The sequence below is a fragment of the Salminus brasiliensis genome, chromosome 23, assembly GCF_030463535.1.
Source record: "Salminus brasiliensis chromosome 23, fSalBra1.hap2, whole genome shotgun sequence".
NCBI lineage: Eukaryota > Metazoa > Chordata > Actinopteri > Characiformes > Bryconidae > Salminus > Salminus brasiliensis.
In genome coordinates, this window is record NC_132900.1 from 26,192,289 (window position 1) to 26,214,764 (window position 22,476).

The 22,476-nt window shown below is 43.4% G+C and overlaps 1 protein-coding gene across 7 annotated transcripts in view; it reads right to left on the reverse strand.

Moving 5' to 3' along the window:
- The window catches only part of dlgap1a (discs, large (Drosophila) homolog-associated protein 1a), a 195,791-nt gene that overhangs the window by 49,001 nt on the left and 124,314 nt on the right, over nt 1-22,476 (reverse strand). For all 7 annotated transcript variants that reach the window (XR_011978310.1, XM_072669392.1, XM_072669389.1 and 4 more), the window contains 2 exons: nt 5,056-5,480; nt 4,761-4,840 (listed from right to left, as the gene is read on the reverse strand). Coding sequence is in view for 6 of the 7 variants with exons in the window: in XM_072669392.1 (XP_072525493.1) it covers nt 4,761-4,840; nt 5,056-5,480 (505 nt within the window). In the remaining variant the exon portion in view is untranslated. The remainder of the gene's footprint in view (nt 1-4,760; nt 4,841-5,055; nt 5,481-22,476) is intronic.

The following is a 22,476-nucleotide window of genomic DNA, read 5'->3' on the forward strand; positions in this document are numbered from 1 at the left end:
CTGCACTTTATCCTGCAACATCTCGACAGCCATGGAAACTATGCTAGGGTTTTGTTTGTGGACTTTAGCTCGGCCTTCAACACTGTTGTGCCGCAGCTTCTTCAGGCCAAGCTCTCCCAGCTGTCAGTGCCATACTCCATGTGTCGGTGGATCGTGGATTTTCTGACAGACAGGAGACAGCAGGTGCGGCTGGGGAAGCACACTTCAGACCTCCGGACACTCAGTACTGGAGTCCCTCAGGGTTGTGTTCTTTCACCCCTTCTCTTCAGCCTCTACACTAATGATTGTGTCTCCAAAGATCCAGCTGTAAAGATCCTGAAATTTGCAGATGACTCCACTCTGGTGGGCCTCATAGCCAACGGTGATGAGTCTGCTTACAGAAAGGAAATTGAGCAGCTGGTGTCCTGGTGCAGCAACAACCACCTGCTGCTAAACACAGAAAAGACTGTAGAGATGGTGGTGGACTTCCGACGCAATCCACCCACCCTTCCCCCCCTCCACATCAACAACACTGCAGTATCAATGGTGGAGTCACTCAAGTTCCTGGGCACCACCATTTCCAGAGACTTGAAATGGGAGAAAAACACCATCTCCATCATCAAGAAAGCTCAACAAAGAATGTACTTCTTGAGACAGCTCAAGAAATTCAACCTGCCACAGACCCTGATGATCCAGTTCTACACAGCGATCATCGAGTCCATTATCACAGCCTCCATAACTATCTGGTTTGGTTCCTCCACCTCACAAGAAAGAACCAAACTCCAGCGCATCATCAGGACAGCAGAGAGGATCATAGGATGTAACCTGCCATCACTTCAGCAGATCTACTCCAGCAGGATGAGGAAGCGGGCTGGCAAGATTACATCTGACCCCTCACATCCTGGACACCTCCTCTTCCAGACACTCCCCTCGGGTAGAAGACTGCGGTCCATCAAAACCAGCACAACACGTCATGCTAACAGCTTCTTCCCCAGAGCTGTAGCGCTCCTCAATCACAGTGGTCACCTCCCACTGTAAACCTCTAAACTTACAACTGAACTGTACCAAACCGGACTGAACAGTTATTTGCACTCTGCCTATTTTGCACTATGACTATTTGCACACCTGTACAGATGTCCTTTTCTTTTCTGTAAATATATTCTTCAGCTCTTTATTACCTTTATTACCTTTAGTACTTTCTACTTTTTTTAATTTATCCCCTACCCTATTTATTGTTTAGTGTCATTTTCCTTTAGTTTAAGACTGTGTTCTGTGTTTCTTTGTTACTTGTCATGCGTGTTGCTCTCACCAAGACAAATTCCTTGTATGGGTAACATACTTGGTGAAATAAAGAGATTCTGATTCTGATTCTGATTCTGATTCTGATTTGAGAAGAAGTGAGCAAAGGCCTCGAGTGCCACTCTGGTTGCTTGCCACTGGTTGTGAAGGACCTGCGTTGACTTCTTGAAGCAATTCATGCCTGGAGGCACAGCAGTTTTTATTGACAAGCCACAAACCTGCCGACGGTCCCTGTCTCTTTTGTCTTTTGGCCACAATTGTGACGAGAATTTCTCATAAAATGGGATTATTAGCCCATTATTAGCCATATGCAGGAGCCTTACAGGAAGTTACTTCCACCTTCACCAACTTCTTAAACTCCTCCTCTGATTCCTGGCTTTTTTCTCTCATTGTTATAACTCCGGAATAACTCGGCTACTTTGCACTGAAAAGCATGTAGTCACTGAGTAGTAATCCTTAGGATGTAAAAAGTCTCAGAGCATGAGGGGGTTAAACAAGCAAGGATTCTTTCTTTTTTTTTGCCCGGGGACCTCAGCTCCCACTTGTGAAATCTTCAGTCTGCTAAAATTGACTACGAGAGCCAGACCCCAGACCCCAGAGGTGGCGATTCCCAAAACTGCAGACACCAGGTCTGCAACATTTTCTTCAGACAGTTCTTCAGACAAAACATAGCTATTGCTATGAAGGCTGATGCAAACACACCTCGGTTGTTCATTGGCTAAAATCACGCTGCTTCTTTTCAGAACGTACTTGCCACCGCCTTCTCCAACAGTCAGCCAGCTTCAACAAAAGCTCCTTTCCTTTTTTGATGGACAACAATCAGCTGCATGTTGTTTGACTATGTGTGATCAGTGAGTGTTCAGTGGGGTCTGTTTTTTTTTTTTTTTTAGTAACATGAAAAGGGTCATCAAGAAAAGTATAAAGGATCATTAAGACCCTGGGCTAACGGCAAATGTAGTGTAATCTCTGGAGGAAATGGGGAACTCCATTGTAACTACTGTGTGCCAAAGAGCAGCTTCCAGCGTTGCGCTTGAACAGCCCTACCCCAGCCCTGGCGTCGAAGTACTTGGGCGCCAGGGACAATGGCGCAAGAGGTATGTCCGCCCTAGGTATGAACCAGCCTTAAGTGAGTTACAAGCCAGGCCCTTCAGTTGGTCATCTCCGTACCTGCAGACTCCAGCACTAAAACATCTCGCTTATCTCGTTTTTTGTTTGGATGGCAGAAGCATGGCTATCGTTGCCATAAAACAAAAAGGGTGATGCTTTGTAAGGTCAGATTTGTGTAACCCGTAAAACCATGACGAAGCTGAAACACTGCTTCGGTGTAGTATCATCCTGAAGGAAGAGAACAGCAGTGGGAAGGGTCCAACCATCCAGGAGAGCTGAAGAAAAATCTTCTACCAGACAATAATCCATTGAGAAAACTTGGCACTTTTGTCATAAATAACTGAAATGGAGTGCCAGCACTGGAGCAGAGCCAACCATAGATGGCTTATTGTAGTTATTCGTTCCTTACCTCAAACGTAGCCAAAGGCATGTTTGGAATCCAACTCCTTCGTCTATCTGGCTGCTAACACTATTTTTAGCTTCATGCTTATAGATCACAGCGGGTCATACAGTGTCAGAAACCATATGAACAAGTCTATGAGAGATTACTGAACACATCCACACAGTTAGTAATGGATGTGATTTCTTAGACATACAGTTAGCACTATTCATGCAACCTTAGCCTTGTATCTTCAGTGCAAAACTAAAAAAGCACACTTCAAACACCAAACATGTCATGTCATCTACATTTGGGCTAAGAGCATGCCTTAAACCCCTTAAACCTTAGTTTTTTTTATCCTGACAATAGTAATATAGTAATTTAGCTTACTAGATTTTGTGGAGTCCCCCAGGGTTAAATTTTAGGACCTACTGAACTGATGAACAGTAATGAAGTGTGGGCTTATATACAGAGTGTCAAAGTTTAAGGGGTTAAACCAGTGGTCTCCAGCTAGTTCCTCTCCTGGAGAATTACCCTTATTCAGGTTTCAACTCCAACTCAATCCAATCTTAACACACTAGCTATCCAGGAGGAGGGTTGGTCATCATTTATGTTCATTTGGGTCCCTTAATCATAAAACAACCCTCAAAAAAACTAAAATCTCAAATCCAATTTCAGCATATCTGGACATTCACTGCCCTTGCTTCGCCTGTGTGCCTTCCCTATGGCTAATCCATCATTATAAAAGTGCAGAAGGTAGCGTTTAGGTTCAGTAAGCACGGTGCAAATGGGACAGGACTCCAGAATTAAGCCAGAATTAAGCCACAGTTCAGCAGCAGCCAGGGGCTGTACTGTAATTAATGACATTTCAGCTGAGCGAGACTGAACACTGTACAGCAAAGACCACCGGTGAGTCAGCGTTATGATTCATCCCACTCCCCTGCATTTAATGGGGTCGCTAATAATATATGGACGTAAGCTTAAGGACACACTATTATACCTCATATGCATACGCATTGCTTCACACAGTGTCAGAACACAGAGTCATATGCATTCTAAACATATACCTATATAAATATCTATATATAATAATTCTAGACATTACATATTTGTACAGATATCTAGATGCAATAATTGTATGCCATATATGTGTTGTGTCTGTGTAAGTAAGTATACTGTACATAATAATATATCAGATATTGTGTCAGTGTTGTGTGTAATTACACAGTCATATCAGAATATTATGACGACCCCAGGTTTGTAAAGAACTTGGGCCATTATATCAGCTCCACTTTCCAGATAGGAGCTCTGTGTAGTTCTATAATTTCAGACTGTTTCCATCTGTTTCCCTGCTGACTTTGTTATTAGCCTCCTTTCACCCTGTTCTTCAATGCTCAGGACTCCACAGGACCACCTCAGAATAGGTATTATTTAGATGGTGGGTCATTCTCAGCACTGCTGAACGAGTGGATCAGACACAGCAATGCTGCTGGACTGAGAACAGTCTGCCTACCAGAAATATCCAGCCAACAACCAGCTTTCTGTGCTCAGCAGCGTCCTGTGAGCACTGCTGAAGGACTAGAGGATGACCAACACAAACAAACTGCCCAGCAACTGATACAGAGCTTCTGTCTCGGACCAACTAGGTAGGAATGTCTAATAGAGTGGACAGTGAGTGGACAAGTCCATCAGCACTGCTGTGTCTGATCTGTTTATACCAGTGAAACACACGCTAACATGCCACCACCATGTCAGTCAGTGTCTCTGCAGTGCTGAGAATGACCCATTGCCCAAATACTACCTGCTCTGTGGTGGTCAGTCCTGTGGGGTCCTGACCATCAAAGAACAGGGTGAAAGGAGGCTAACAAAGAGCAATACATATCTGTATGTAATAAATATGATCTAATTCTAGTGCACACACACACACACACACACACACACACACACACACACACACACAAACACCCCACACACTCATGTGTCAACATAAACTCACCTTCTCTCGTCCTCAACTTGTATCCCTACTGACTGGAACTTTGACTGGTCCTCTGCATCCTGATCTTCTGGGCCATCCACCTGTTTTATATTCACACACACACACACACACACACACACACACACGTATATATGCCATGTTGCAATTTTTTAAAATTGCTTTGAGGTTCAGGTGGTAATTTGCTACTTTCAACACTATCATTTAATAAGCAGTCTGTCAGACAGGCAGCGCAAGATCACTGCAGCCATCATCAGGACAGCTCTAAAATCAGCTTCTCCCTCTTTCACTGTCTCACCTGAATGCCGATGGACAGGCAGCGGCCCTTGCGCAGGGCTTCCCTGTGGCCGTCCTCCAGCATGGGCATTGAGACAGGCAGAGGAACGGGCACCGGGAGGGGCAAGGCCAAGGGCAATGGCAATGGCAGGGGGACGGGGTTGTTCATGCTGCTGCTGCAGCTGACGTGCTGGCTGGCTGGGCCGTGGACCTGCGCGTTAGCCGCTTCGATGGCCGCCGTCAGAGCCTTCATGCTGTCGATGCTTTCGGTGGAGTTGCTGAGGCCCGAGTGCAGCGTGACCTCGCCCCGGTGACCTGGGCCGTCCATGTAGGCGTCCTGCGCCGACTCTGTGCTGCTCTGGGCTGTGATGCTGATGAAGGGCTTGGTGGAGGTACGCGGGGGCACAGGGGGCGGGGTCTTCTTATAGGTGGTGATACACGACGACACTACAGTAAAAACACAAAGGTGGATTTAAGGGAGAGTCCACTAAATGTTTAAAATTTCTGTATAATTGAAGGGTTACATGTAAACAAAGCCAGCAAGAGCAATTTAAGGAATCTGTTTCGAGATACTGACACCGTTTCAACCTGTGCAACTCGGATTGTATACAGTATTTTGATTAAACACACAATATCTGCATAGCAACAGATTTTTGCGGAATTTTTTCCCATAAGAATGAATAGGCTGCAATGGTTTTGCCACCCTTGCTATGTCACAATAACACAAACACACTAGAAACACCCAACTAACCACGTAGGGTACCAGAGCAACCACTTGACAACAACCTCAGACACCATAGCAACCATCTGGGGTACCATAGGAATTGCCTAGCAACACCATAGCAACCACTTCCCAACACCATAATAACCACCTGGGATCCCACAACAAACAGGTAGCACAACCATAGAAACCATCTGGAATACCATAGCAGCCACGTAGCAACAGCCTAGCAGGAAGTGGAAACCATTCAAGCTGTGTACCCATTCTTCGTTCCAATGCGCTTCTCTACTTCCTCTGTTATGATGGAAACGATGAACACTGTAGTTCTTCACGTCGTTCCCTCTCAGCTGCTGTCTGTTGCCTCTCTTAGTGAACATGTGCTGTTTTGCGTTGAGCTCTGCTTCAGGCCTTCATTACAAAAAGCAAGAAAAGCCTCCTATCCCAGACTAAATATGACATAATCCAGAGAGTCTGTGGAGTACAGAAGGGTTTTAACGAGCGTGTATGTGTATGTGTGTGCACTGTTACAATAAGCAGCCACGAGGGGGCAAAACAGAGCAAGCCACAAAATAGAGACCACTCTCTCTCTCTGTCTCTGTCTCTCTCTAATGCATTATTCTCTCTGTTCTTTCACACATGCCTAAATGCCACCGCTCCTTCATACTGCACTGTGCTGGAATTGGGTCACTGCATAAAAGAAGCAAAAAAAATAAAAATAAAAAAACACCACAGTTCACACAGACAGGAATAGTCCCTCACACTTAACTAACCTGCACGCTGTGCAAAAAAAAAAAGAAAGCCAAAAGAACGAGGCTCTCGGGTCTGCCAGAACAGCACCTCTTATGCGACAAGGTTGAGAACAGGATCGATGCTAACTGGTGGGGTATAAGCCTTCATTGCTTGTTAGCTACATTAGCGTGTAAACGGAGTTCATTTTAATTTGATAGGGGAACATCCACTGAAAATGCTCTGTACAGAGAAATGTTAAATATGGCCATATGTGCAATATGTCCTAAAGGCTAATAATATTAAAGTATATATATATAAATCCAACTAGTTACTCCAACAAAAGCAGACAATACAGAGAGCAGACCGGGGGCACACACTCCCTATTAATTTCATTCTTTTTGCGAGAACAGGTGTCTACAAACTTTTGGACAGACGAGAGAGAAGTAGGTGTATTTGTCTATTTGTCAGTGTTAGTATTGACTGACCGGTCCTGTAACTCCCTTGTGGAACATGTGGTTAGCATGGCTTCAGCACTGCTACAGCATCTACTGCTTTTAGGTTGAAGAGCATGTCCACACCCCCCACCAACACCACCCCCCCCCCCCAACCACCACCAGCCCCCCTCACAGACACTTAAAGTGGAGCTGTTTGACCGCGTGGTTAAAATAAAGTCCCGGAGCGAGTCTAATGAGGTGAAGGCCGATAAGGTGTATGTGTGAGCAGTGTGTGGCTAACTGGCTCGCCAGGCAGTTCAGTCCACACCGTAGCTCGATGTGTTCCAGTGTGTGCTGCAGAGATAAGGCACACACACACACACACACACTCCACCGCCACAAACACACTCCATCAGCTCCAGAGTTTCCTCTCACACAATCTCTTTTCTCTCTAACTAGATTTGCTCTCTCTATCTCTCTCTCTCTTCCTCTCACGTTCTCTCAATCTCTCTCTCTGTAATTTTAACACTTTCTCACGCTCTCTCTTTTCTCCCACTTTCTTTTGCTTTCTCTTCTCTCACTCTTCCCCTCTCTTTCTCTTTCTCTCTTTCTGCCCCCTTTGCTTCCACCTTCTCTCCTCCTTCTGTCTCTCTTTCCCTCTCCCTTCATCTTTTCCTCTCTCTCTCTACCTCTCTCTCATTCCTCTCCTCTCACAATCTCTCTCCTTCCTTTCCTTTAATCTCTCCCCTCTCTCTCCCTCTCCTCCTCCTCTCTCCCCCTCATCTTGCTCTCTTTCTATCTCTCTCGCTCTCCCTTCATCTTTTCCTCTCTCATTCCCCTCTTCTCTTTACTCCTCACTTTCGTTCTCTCTCCTCCTCTTCCTCTTATTTTCCTCTCTTAATCTCTTTCCCTATCTACCCATCTCTCTTATTCACATCATCTCTATAAATCTCTCTCCCTTTCCCTTTTTTCTCTCTCTATTATTCTCCTCCTCTCGCTCTCCCCCTTTTCTCCACCTCTCTTCTCTCCCTCTCTCTGTCTTCTCCTCTTCCTCTCTCTCCTTCTTTTACTTGAACTCCCTCCCCTCTCTTCCCCTCCTCCTCTTCCTCTCCTTCTATCTCTCGCTCTCCCTTCATCTTTTCCTCTCTTGCTCCCCTCCTCTCTCTCAATCTCTCTCCCCCTCTCTCGTTCTCTCTCTCTCCTTCTCTTCCTCTCTCTCTTTTTCCCTCTCTCTTAATCTCTCACACTACTTTCATACACTCTCTCTCTTTCTCTCTCCCTTTATCCTTTTCTTTCTCTCTCTCTCTCTTATTCCCCTCCTCTCTCTTTTCTCTCTCTGTCTCTCCCTCTAATCAGTGCTGTTCATGATGTACCTGAGTGTGTGCCGATATCACTGTCAGCAGCAGCTGTGCCGCTATAATCACTTGCACGCTCGCAGTTGTTTAAAATTCTTCCCTTGCTGGTGTTGCTGTTGTGGTGTGGTTGATTGCATCTTTATCAATGCCATTTTGCTGCTGTCTCCGAGAAACAGAAGGACATGCTCGCTCCTCCAGATCCGCTCTCTCCACGTAACCCAGCCGAGATGGGGCCGCCGACACACTCGGACAAGCTCCTTAGTCTCATTAGGAAAGGCCATGCTGATCAGACCCAAACAGAGCAGCAGAACTACGAATGGTTTGTGCTTCTGAGAACATCACATCGACCCCGTAACAACGGCAGCACCATACAGAACCAGGGCACCAATGCTCCCACATAGGACCGCTTCGGCCCTTCAACAAAAGCTTTGGCATCCGGGATTTGCTGGAATTGTGTGGAATCCGTTTTTCCGTCCATTTATGCAATACTGGCTGCAACACAACCCTAAACCCAGGATAGATCCACCCCCACAGTTGGCTAGGTTTTCTTTTTTTTCTCTCCAAACGTATGTTTGCTGATTGTGGCCAAAGAGCTCCAAAACGTATGTGGCATGTCTCGATGTTCTGTCGCATACTTCATACTACACTGGTTTTGCTGGTGACTTCCCAGTTAATGTTTTCTTCTTATCACAGCAATGCTTCCATAACATCTGTTTGTGAAAATAACCCCGCACAGTGGAACAGTGCACCATCTAGAGGTATACATTTACAGCATTTAGCGGATGCTCTTATCCAAAGCACCTTACAAAAGTGCTTTGCTGTTTACCTCAACTAGTTTGAAGACCAAAAATTAAAAGATATCTCTAAGCTTAGACGCTACTAAACACAAGTCAATAAGGAGACCATAACCCTCTACTCTTCAGATTTGGGGTGTAGATTTGAGGTACAGATTTGCCTGCCTTACCAGCATACAAGCAGTTCTCCCTGAGAATCTTCTTGGTCTTCCAGATCTTATCTTAACCTCCACAGTTCTAATGAATTGGCAATAATCCACACTGTGGAAACCACAAGCTGGAAATGCTTCTTATAACCTTCCCTTGCCACAGCTTTCATTTTCAGACGTTTAGAGAGTTGCTTAGAGGAGCCCATGATCAACAAATGTTAGTACAAGGTTTAAGAGACAGAATTGATCAAGGTTTGGACATTTGACATTTGAAATGGGAGCCTTTGCTATGCTTAGGGGGCTCAAACTTTTGCAAAAGACTGTATGCATGCGTCTCACAAAGTTAGTGGAGGTCATATCAGAATATTCTGTCCATCCCTGGTTTGGAATGAATCCGTTCCGGGGCGTCACAGATGCCATGTGACAGGGTTTGCTGCAGTCAGTGCGTCATGGGCAAAGGAAGTGATTTGACTGATGTCTGAAAGGGCATGATAATAGTGTACAGAGGGAAGGGTGGCAGCATCTCGGAAAATGCTTCGAGTGATGTTCTGGAGCTGCAGTAGTGAAGGTATACTGAGAATGAGAAAGACTTGAATGCCTCCAAAAGCAAAAACCAGTTACTAGAATTAGGATGGCAATTACTTTTATGTTTGGGTGATATAGATTTTGAATAAATCGTTAATACACAGACTGATCATCTCAGGATTGCACTGTGGGTGTCCTCCTATCTTATTATGTATTTATCTAATATTATGTATGCCCTGATAGAGCTGCCCTGTCAACTGTAAGTGTAATAATTGTGCATAATTGTGTTTTGGCGCAACGGCAGCTAGAAACCAAATAAACAATCAATAAATGTAGAAAATAATCAGCCGAATAATCCATAATGAGGGGAATATATAGCTCTGGAAAAAATAAGAGACCACTTGCAGACTATGAATGGCATAACGTCGTCCAACAGCAATGTGAAAGACTAGAGGAGAGCCTGCCAAGACATGAAAGCTGTGATTGGCAGTCAAGGTTATTTTACCATAGTGCTTTCTGAATGCTCTCAAAGTTCAAATATTAGTTGTGTTGTTTAAATTTGAGTAATAACTTCTTTGCATTTTAATAATTATTAATAAATGCTCTAAATGGCAATATTTACATTTGGAATTTAGGGGAAATGTTGTCCATGGTTTATGAAATATATATATGAATATACAGACAAGGTGAGCTGATGTCCTTATTTTATATATATTCTATTTATATACTTATTAATAATAATAATAACAAACAGCAACAGCAACAACAATAAGAGAAAGAATTGTAAAGCATAGTATTCTGTAATACCATTAACCCGTGATATTTTTGGAGCATACAGTAAAAATCTCATACCCTATATATATATATATATATATATATATATACATACACACATTTACACACATACATGCATACAGTATATACGCTGATGAGTGGTCAACATTTCCCTCTAGTGGCCGTTATAATAAACAGCAGAGAAAAAGACAGAAAGAGATGGTGAGAGAGAGAGAGAGAGAGAGAGAGAGAGAGTTCAGTGACAGTAAAGCCAGCCTGTCTTAGACAAAGCAAATGTATGTGATTACACACAAGTAACGGAAATGAAAACGCTGCTAAAGTGAACTAAGTATAAGAATATCTGTGACACTCCACAGAGAGCGGCTAAAAATAGAGCCGCTTTGTTTGTAACGGCTATTCATGGTACGTCTAAGGAACACCTACACACACATGAGTGGAAGGCAGAGTCGGATGTGACTCATCATGTGTTCGGAGGAGGGGACCAGTGGAAGAGTGATGACATTATTGCCGGCTGGGAGTGAGTCTAATGTGCACTCTGTTCTTTTCCACAGTCGGAGAGACGGAGAGACTCCAGACGAGTGTTATGTAGCTTGCAGTCGGGGGTCTAACGCAGTGCGTTCATTAAGGCATGCGATCAGCATGGATATCTGCTTGGTTGTAACTGGATTCCTTTCTGGTGGCTCTCACTCTCAATCCTATTAAATGAGCTCATTTAAAGGGGAAATTCCACAGATTTGTCAAATGTCCGTGTGGTAAATGAAGTCAATAAGAGCAGCTTGGTGTAAAAAACTGGTTCACCCTAGGTCTGAAATGTGATTTAAAAATCATATATCATTAAAATGGTGGAGAAATGCATGCAATGTGTTCTGTGAGAATTGTTCACAGTGGTCCAAAAAGATGTCCAAAAAGCCTACTGCCTCTTACAGCTGACTTTCTGAAAGTTACATTACACCAAATGGTGATTAATACACAATGCCCAAGACACTGGTTTACCATAGATCTGAGAAGCATTTGGGCCTAAATGGATACTAAAAATGGACATATGAACAAAAGTTTTGGGACACCTTCTCATTCACTGTTTCTTCTGAAATCAAGGGTTAAAAAACAACAACAGTCTATCCTGCTTTTGTTGGAGTTACTGTCTCTACTGTCCAGGAAAGCCTTTTTACAAGATTCTGGAACATTGGTGTGAGGATTTGATTTCATTTAGCGACAAGAGCGTTAGCGAGCTCACTAATCCCACCTCTTCCCAAACGTCCACAAATATACATGGCTGTTTACACCTGGTATTAACAGGTGTTTTGTATACGGATAGTATCTGGATACTGTTTACATTTACAGTAAAATGCGTCCCTACTTGTAATAAATGTGGACGAGATCCGTCTCTGATCACCTCCGAATGTGGGTTGATCCAATCCAATCATAATGCTATTTGACATTGATCCGATCACCAAACACGCATGATAATGCCAGGTGTAGTCGGGCTCATAGAGTAGAGTTAAAATGATGTTAAAATTACACCATCATCAACATTCCATATAAAACCCATAAAATATATGTAGGTTCACTGGTGGGTTTGGATAGAAAAGTAAATGGCTATATTGATGTTCGTGCAGTCATGGTTGAATTACGCAGAAAAAATAGGACATTCCCCTTTAATATCCTCGGTACTCTCCTTCATTGCCTTCTTGTTACAAGTGAAGAACAAATGTGCCTGTGTGCGTGAACAGCCTTGTTTCGCCGTCACCGAGAGCAGATCTATTGTGTCTAACCAGTTCTGACCCTGAGCTCAGGCGACAAGGTGAACGTTGCAGCCGCCCAAGCGACAACCTGACAAATCAATTCAGTCCAGACCGTCTGTCTGCTGCGATGATGGAAGCCTCCATGTGTGCTCCTGCTCTTTTAAAGTAAGCCCTGACATCATGACAAGCCCCCATGCATTATATGTACATGGTGGCCTATTTGCTTATTGCAGCCACGCTCACGTTACGGGCCTTACTGCTCCATTTCGACACAAATGGCTCACATTTGTGTGGAAATGATCCATATCAGACCACTGTGCTACATTTTAGCATTACTAGCTGCCAGCATTAGCCACTGCCAACACTGGACATTGACAACAGTTGTAAGTGCAAAGAAATAGAAGGTGAAAACGTCCCAAAAATAGTCGAGCGAGCACCACAGTGAACGCTCTCTCTATCTTAATACAATACATGAAGCCTTTCACATGGCTATGTATGGTGTCTCTAGTATCTAGTGGGAGCATGTGCGACAGTGGCTCAAACCAGATTTGAACAGGTCATTCGTCACGCAGCTCTGAAAGCATTAAATCTGTGTCATATTTGGGAAAACAACTCAATTTCAGCCCTGAAATGTGAACCTAGTGTGGCACAAAAGCAGTCAAAGATCAGTTAGCAGTTACCAGGGAGTAGGGCAAAGAATGGAAAGAGAGCAACTGAAGACTCACTGATTTCACACGTCATGCCTTCAGTGTAGAAGCTGAATCATTGGGCCTTGCAACAGGACAATGACCCCAAGCATAATTCACCCATAGCATAGTTAACCCAGGCTTGGCTATAGAAGAATTCCTGGAGGATTCTGGCTGTCGCATTCCCCTGACTTGAGATCCATAGAAAATCTTTGGTAGGATCTAAAGTAGGTGGTTGCAGCACGCAAACCCAAGAATATTACTGAACTTGAGGCCATTGTCCATGAGGAATGAGATAGGATTCCTTAGGAATGCTGCCAGAAGCTGGTGCCTGGTTATGCATCACATTTGCAGCAGGTCATAAGAGCAAAAGAGTGCTCTACTTTAAGTTCTAAAGATGCTTGCTTTGAAGGGCTTGAACAATTCTGAGACTACAATCGTCAATAAAAGTGGCATTTTGTGTCGAAATTAGTTGTGTTGAGGTTGGTCTTTGTCTTGTTTGATTTGTTTATAGCAAAATCATTGTGTTTATTGCTAAAAGTCTCTACATTTTTCTAATAAACCTAATTTGCAGTGGGGGTTGAATCATTTAGATTGCAACATTTCATTTTTATTTAGTACATCCACATTGAGAAGCACTGTCAACATGAGCTGTGTTGCTAATCTGTACAGACCCACGAGAATCTGCAATATGGAAATTGCCCACTGAGCACCAGGTACAAATCTGTGGGTTTAATGTGATGTCTGCAGTTGCTAGAGTATTTAAAACGGCCTAATTCTTTTTGTGAAGAGAGAGAGCGAGAGAGCGCGAGAGAGAGAGAGCGAGCCAATCTTCTAACCTCACGAGAGGCAATTAACCCGAGTCAAAGCAGCTGCCAGCACCGAAAAGGTCAAGAGTAATCTGCAGTGTGGATCTGTCCCAACACTCCTCTAAACTCCCACCATCCCACCATCACTGTCACCCTGAATGTTCCGTCCCACTCATTCGCATAAGGCTCATGGATTTTTTTACCTGTAAAGCAACACCTTAAACCTGAGTTTTACTACATATTACTCAGGTATTAATCTTAAGACTTAATATTCAGTCTTTCTGAATATTCAATGCTTTCTCCACATGCAACACTAAACACCATTTTTAATGACTACTGTAGTCTCTTCTGCAGTACAGACTACTGTAATTCTTCAACACTTTGCCATACATCTTTAGTACCTAGCAGACCAACAACCTTGTTGAATGCCAACAATACAGTGATCCCTCATGCACTAATGCAGAATTATGACATTTACCTTTGTGAAGATGGTAACTGTAAGTTATTAAGAGTAAACTTAAAAACTTAAAACTTTAAACATAAGGACATCATAATTGATATGTTAAAAATAAATGTATATAGTGATAAACTATCACTAATTTCAAGTGCACTTTAGTGTAGTTTAGTTGCAATATATCTTGAAATAGCATGAGAGTGTGAGGCGCAATATGTGCATCAGTCCACAAAGATTTATAATAAATAAATAGTAGTAATAATTATGCTTAAGTTTTTTAAATTATCCATCAGTTATAAAAATAAAACATTTAGCTTGTACTTAAGAATGCTTAATGCTTAAAGTGTGTACTTTTTATGTTAAGTATACTTTTAATAAAATAGACTTTTCTTTTACAAGGGTCTGGCAGCGTTCTCAGTCCTCATGGGCAGTGACCTCCAGTTCAGTAATATTCTTGGGCTGCCTTCTTCAAATTCCACCAAAGCTTTTCTTTGGTTTTCAAGTCAGGCGACTATGATGGGCACTGCAGAATCTTCCAGGACTTCCACTATATCCAAGCCTGGTGAAATTTAAAATATGCATGGGATCATTGTCCTGTTGCAAGGTCCAATGACGCCCAAGCTTCAGCTTCTTTACAGAATGCACAATGTTTTGTCCTAGGATTTCCTGACATTAGCTTGAATCCGTCCTGCCCTCCATATGCTGCAGGTTTCCAGAGCCAGAGAAAGCAAAGCAGCCACAGAGTCTTACCGAGCCATCGCCATGCTTCACTGTAGGCAGGGCATTCTTTCCAGTATGTGCTGGAAACCATGCTTTGCAATTTTAAGTATGCTTGGGATAATTGTCCTGTTGCAAGGTCCAATGATGCCCAAGCTTCAGCATGACGTTTTCTACTAGAATTTCGTGACACATGCTTGAATCCATCCTGCCCTCCATATGCTGTAGGTCTTAAAGGCACACTATCAACAAAACATATGATCGTTAATTCTTAACGATAAAGAAAGGTTGGAAAATGGTCAGATAGAAATGCAATTTTTTGCTACACAAAACACACACACAACAGGCCTTTTTTAGTTATGAGAGCCATTAACCATAATATAGACATGAATAATGTTAATAATGACCTTTTACACAGTGCAATGACATACAACCCAACAGCGGCCATTCTAGTGACAAGCAGGGGGCGCTAGAGACTTAGGCAGCCCACGGATCTCGTGCTGGTTAAGCGGGCAGAGCTGTGGGGCCGCAGGTTAAGCTTAAGGAGAGGCTAAATGGGTAAACACAGCTCGCTAATCTGCTTGAGGAGCTGGCTTAACCACACAAACCCATTACACAAGCCCTCGACGGATCAGCCTCGCCGTAAACACTTAATAAGCAGAGATGTCACGTAAGACATGGACACACGTGCGCTTGCGTATCACGCTGGACTCATGCACAGAGGTCTTTTGTCACGCTGAGCGATAACGTTGTCTCTGCGAAATGGTATCTTAACCAATGTTAAAGGAAAATTGCCCTAATGTACAGCTAGTGTGTCCCAGTGCATTCTACTGTAGGCCGCCTCAATAATGCCTGGACAACAAAAGAGGAGTGATCAGAGACCAGAGAGAGTGAGAGAGCACTTGGATTACTAACACACACACTGAAAGGGGATCTGCTATTACTTTTGTACTCTGTGGCCTGCCAATGACCTGCCCTGTTCCTGCCCTGTCTGAAAGTGTGTGCGTGAGTCTGTGTGTGGGAGAACGTACACAAGGTACCCATCAAAGGTTTGGAGCCACCTTACGGACTGTGTGCTCTTTCATAATCTTGGATATTCTGATCTGAAGTTCTTGATATTTTTAAACTGGTTTTTAAACCTAGATATGGATTGATTTCCAAAACAATGCTTTTCTGTTCGTATGCCCCCAACGAGTCTATTGTTTCTGAGCCAGCACGATGGGAGCATATGTGGATCTTCTTCAGTCCTGCTGGAAAAGCATTCCAGGTGGCTCCTCGTGAAGCTGCTTGAGAGAATGCCAAGAGCGTGTAAAGCTACATCCGAGCACAGGGGAGCCACTGTGAATCTAAAATAGAAGATTTAGTTTAGATTGGACTGAACTTTCAGTTGGGAACCCTCAGGGCCTTCAGAGAAGGTCTAATGATTTCTGGGCATTGCCAAAATGCATCCCTAATTTGACTTCCTTTGATGCGTTAGAATGGTGCACGCATTTCATTATAATTTCTGGTTGGAAACAAAAGGGTTGAAATGGTACATTCAGCTTAACGAGCTCTCCCATTAGTTTGGTCTTCCCGAGCTGAGCTGAAGGCCGCGTCCATCAATGGTAAGCTCTGGAATCAGATCAAGACACCCCTGTGTGTTCACCTCATCAGGCCCGCCTCCTGTTTCTGAAGCTCAGTCAGGAATGGTGTGACCACTGACAGCTGAGAGCAGAGTTTAGGTGGAAAGAGAGGAATTCTGACAGATCGGCTCGACAAGCTCTTTGCGGAGAACAAAACAAGGACGAATCTCCCGACAGCCTGCCAGTCTACCTTTCGACCCGTCTAAGAGCTTCTTTCCCCATTTCTGCTCTGCTTATACATTCAAAGCACGCCAAAGTAAGCTATACATAGACATATGCGGTATTTGGACAAAAGTATTGGGACAAAAGGTATTATATTCAGTCCCATTGCCACAGGTGTACAAAATGAAGCACCTAGCCATGCAGTCTGCCTTTCCACATATTAGTGAAAGAATGGGTGTGTCTAAAGAGCTCACTGAACTCCATTGTGGTCCTGTAAAAGGATGCCAAGGCAAAAACAAGTCGGTTGGTGATTGTTTTTCCCTTCCTGTCACTGTTAAAAGCATAAGATCCTTGAGGAACTTTTAAAGGTTTTGAAGATTTGAAACTTAAGGTGCTTAAGGTGCTCTTAAGGTGCTTTGGTGAACCTTCAAGGCCTTCAAAACCTTTTCTTAAAGATTCCTCAAAGTACCTTAAGAGTTTCCTCCACAGTTTCAAATTGAAGAACCTCCAAAAGTTCTTAAAGGATCTTATTCTTTCACTGTGTAGGTATTCCACCATCAGCTGTGGTATTATTGAAAATAAATTATTGACTTAATAACTGCAGAGCTCCAAACCTTTTTGGCAGAATTGTTAGAATCTTCAAACAGGGCCAAAAAAATCCCTGGCACAGAACGACTCACAGTACCCACCTATTATAGAACCCACCTACCCACCTATTATTTCAATACTGTAAGAAAACACTAATTATGCCTGATTTGTTACCCAGCTGAAGAGATTGTAGCTGGTTAGCCCCACTTGCTTTACTGAGCATAGCTTTCTTGAAAAATAAGCCAGTGCTTGGAGTAAAGAGATGGTAAAAGCAAGCGTCGGCTAGCGCTAGCTTTCGTTTTGAATGGATCTCCAATTGCTTTGTTGCATACTGAGGTTGAGCGCCCCCTTTCTGCAGACACTGGCACAGGAAAAGCAGTGGTTACGAGGCCTGGTTCACATCCCAAAATGTATTTCCATACCTAGCAGAGTCTGGAGGTGATGAGCTGCTCTCCAGAATCAACAACACCATATGACTCGACTTGAGCTTTCGCTAGTCGGCTGGGCTTATATCAATTTTGGGGGCGTAAATATAATAAGTTACGACTGTTATGTAACTGGGCTCTGGGTTTTTGCCAAAATAAACACAATTTGATATTCTAAGACTCTTTAAAGCGTATAAAAAAGTACTCTGACTGCATGTACATGCTTTGTAAGATAGTTGCCCCCTTGTGGCTAACGTGTATAGCTATTGATTTTCATGTGGTTCACATGAGCCTGTTATTTACAGGGTTCTGATTCTGATTCACTAATAACACACTTGCTCACATCTGTTCAGTACTGTAGTGAGAACGAGAGAGACAGTAAAATACCCACTACTACAGGCAGTGGTGCTGAGCTAAAGAGCCAAATTATTTGACTACGTCCCTTCGATCCAGAGGAATCAAAGACTCCAGCGGCAGATAGGATAATAGCTGCTGTCTGTCCTACTCGAGACGGGGACCGGCATTGCTGTTTAGCAGGGAAATCGCTCATTAAGTTCATTCAGAGCTCCCTAATGTGAGATCATGGAGCTCAGAGGAGGCAAACGCATATGGATGAGTTCATTTACTGAAAGGAGTCCCAGATCACATCAGCGAGCGGCTCATCACTGCACCCCTGTGGTAGAACTCGATGCAGTACAGAATGCTGACTTCAGGAAGCAGACTGCCATAGTTAGTGCTGTCGGTGGACGTCTGTGGTCGTCTATAGCCACAGAAGAGGTTCTCTGGAGTATCCCTATAATGGGCATTTTAGTGTTTCCACACCTTAGATTATGAGCTTATTAATAAGCTGATTCGGTTACATTACACTTTATTGATCCACTTACGAGGGAAATCGGTCATTCTGTTGCCCAGTCTGGGAGCAGCTGAGAATCTCGGCAGCTGAGAAACACTCCCAGGGTAAATGGGGGGTGGAGGGAGGGGGGCAACTCAGGGAATACTCAATAGTCATGTCCGGGATTTGAGCCTACAACCCTCTGATCGCTGGCATACCAGTGTTAGATCAGGGAAACTACAAAACAGGCAGGGTAGAACAGAGACTTTTTATGTAGTCGAAAATGATTTTGGCTATCTTTTTGTGTTCCCATAGCAACACCATTTGTGAACTTTCACAGAAATTTGAACACACATTTTTTTCCAAGATTCACCCTGCAGATGTGTGAGTTCTGTGTACAAGTCACAGAAGTCACTCCTGTATTATCTGAATCTCCCTCCTGGTGGCTGTAATATAATATAATATAATAATATAATGGCAGAGCTGACAAGCTTATGGATCCACATGGCTACCAGATCAGGCAGATTCTAGGATGGCCTTTGTAAATATAATGGCAGAGCTGACTAGCTCATGGATCTAGGATCTAAGATCTAGAATCTAGGACCTATATATACATATATTACTAAAACACTAATTTTGGAGCACCAAGAATAGCTTACACTGTATGGACAAAAGTATTGGGACACCTGCTCATTCATTATTTCTTCTAAAATCAAGGGTGATAAAAAAAGGCTATCCTGCTTTTGTTGGAGTAACTATTTCTACTGTCCACGCAAGAAGGCTTTCAATGATATTCTAGCGCATTGCTGTGAAGATTTGATAGCAGTCATTGACAAAAGCGCTAGTGGTCCCCAACTCCCCAACTCCTACCAAAGGTACTGGATAGAGCACCATCCATCATTCCAGAGAACACAATTCCACTGCTCAACAGCTCAATGCTGGGGGGGGGGTTTATACAACTCTATCCGAAGCATGGCATTAGGCATGGCACCAACAGTTTCATGTTTATCTGCTCCAGAGAGTCTTATTCTATTTGGCAGTACTTCTCCACAGGGACTAGACAAGCTGTGTGTGAGTGTGCATTCGCACATCTGTGTCAGCAATAGGGGCAACTTCAAGTAGCTGAATGCATTTATTATAAGGGGTGTCCACAAACATTTGGACATATAGTGTAGGTTGGAAAGCTCACCTGCTTTAAACAACAGAACTGAACTCAATTAATTGTAGTGAGCTCTCTTGCTAGTTTGTTTGGGGTACGCTGGTGAGGCAGCCAGCAGTGTTAGCTTAGCATTAAGTACTGTTCATATTTGAACTCTTGAACGACCTCGTCATTCACAGGACCTGGAGGTATTCAGGAGAACATGCCCAACTACAGAACGCTGACATGACTTCAGTGGTCTAAGCAACATCTACGGGACCGAGCAGGAAACACACACACCTTTTATACAGACACTGCTTCAGAGACTAGACTAGACTAGAAAATTCCGCTTTGACCCTTTTCAAAGACTTTCCGCTCCAGCCTGAGCGCGGAGCTGTCTGCCGTGCTGGATGTCTGTGAGCTGTCGGCTGGTTTAGAGGCAGATGGCGCGTCTCTGTTAGACTGGGAACACAGCGGTGTTCTGAAGGGGTAGAGGGGTAGACGGTGCATGTGTGTGTGTGTGTGTGTGTGTGTGTGTGTGTATGGCTGTCTCCTCAATGTCAGTCCTGACAGCTTCTTCCGTCAACTTTCCCATATTTCATCAGAGTTGGTGTGTGTGGTGTGGGCAGCTGCCTCACAGCGGGATAGGTGTATACACATATGCACACACACACACACACACACACACATACACACACTGTCACATTCCTACCTCTGTCAGTGTTGTACATGCAAACACATTGACCCTCACACATCACAGTCACACACGCATCAGTGTTACACAAACATCTCAACAAGTGAAATCTTTGTAAAGGGGAAGTCCACTGATATTTCAAAATTGCTGACTAATTCAGAGGTTGAGATCTAAAGTTTTTCAGAATGGGTTTGGTGTGAAATTGTGGTTCACCGCTGAGAAACTCGCGGACTCTGATTTCTTTACAATGGTGGTGAATGGTACCAGGAGTTGGTTGCCATGACTACAACACAAACATAGGCATTTTATTTGCTGCCCAGTTTCACCAGTGAACCTATACATGTCTACTGAGTTTTATATGGAATGATGATTATGGTAGAATAGAAAGAATAGTAGTGGAAAATCTGAACAAAAAAGAAAAAGAAAGAACTGGGGATTATTTTGCCACACCACACCCTGCATTTATCCCTCCACCATAACTGAAGGGATATGAAATGAAGCATTTTTGGTGACATATTGATTTTCAGATGTAATAACCATTCATCAGACTCTCAGTAACATCTCTAGTACATCTATGTAGCAGACCAATCTGATCATCAAGAGACTATTCCATAAACTTTTGTTGAATTCAGCTGTTCTTCACTTTGAAAAGTCCAAGTTCAGACATGTAGATGTTCACCTGAGATATCACTGACAGCTACGTCGGAGCTGCATAACAGAGCCGTTTCTCTAGGTAAGGGTGTTCTGGCATTGTTTTCCCCTCCATAAAATATTAAAGCAGACATATGGACGTTTGGGTGAATGTTTTTTTAAATATAGCACCTTTAACCATAGATTACAGTCCCTTTCTTTGGAAGATGTAAAATTCCCCCTTCGTCCAATTGTTGTGTCTCTGAGCACATTGAACTACGTACTCATTGTGTGTTTATTATCATTGTGGTTGTGATCAATATCCATGAACCCTCACCATTTTGTAATGAAATTTAAATGGAATAGGTTCTCCAGAAAGCTTTGAGTACCAAACCAATGTGAAAGACTATTATAAAATTGCCAAAATCTTCCCTTTTGTCTTTCAATTTGGTATTACCAGTTAACCCACTCGTTCGTAGCTTTCCCTCGCACTAGCAATGCTCCTGACACTAGGACAGTAAGGACTTAACACGTCTCCTCATGCAATAACGCCTGTGCCAGCCAACATCACTTGATTTGGGGAGAGAGTGCACCTCGAATTGTGCTCTTTCTGTCTCCAGCTGCTGATGGCAAAGCGGTATGGCCTGGGATTTGAACCCGTGACAATCAGGCTGTAGTGGAAGGGCATTAGACAATTGAGCCACTTAGAGCCACCGAGAGCTAGGACTGTTTCCATCTTGTTTACCATTTATTATTATTATTATTATTATTATTATGCAAAAACTCTTTTAGTGGAATTGCCCTTCCAAACCCCCAAAATGCCAATATAACGCTAACCATTATAACCAATATAAGCTGCTTTGCATCATACAGAAAGATTAGGCAGAAATATGCCGGAATATTCCTAAAAAAAAACTGTCTCTCACACAAACATCTCATGGATCGTCCCAAATGGAAGCAGTACACGAGAAGAGACGGATAGCTTCCTGAGTTGGGACGAGGCCAGTGGAAAGAGACTCTATCTATCAACCCCACAGTGTCTGGCTCCAGCGCCTTTGGCACTCTTTGCCAGACTACAGCGACAAGCTCTGTATCCCTGTCCCTATCTCATCCTAATGTAAAAATTGGATTTAGAGGAAAAGCCCCGACCGTTGGTCCACAGCAGAAGCTGTAAAGACCAAAACTGCTCGATATGCAGCAAGAAGGCTGGCATTCTTCATCCAGACAGCTCTATAGAAATGACTCTTTTAAAACTCGATGCACAAACACTAAACACAATTAGCACATCCCATTCCACTCAAATGACTCACCAGCTTTCTTCCCGACCTTTGGCATTTAGCACAGCATTCGAGGGACACAATAACGGTAAAAACACCTTGACCGCGGCTGCTCTCACAGTGTGTGGATTACGTGCTTTTGAAGGGCGAACGTGATCCACATGA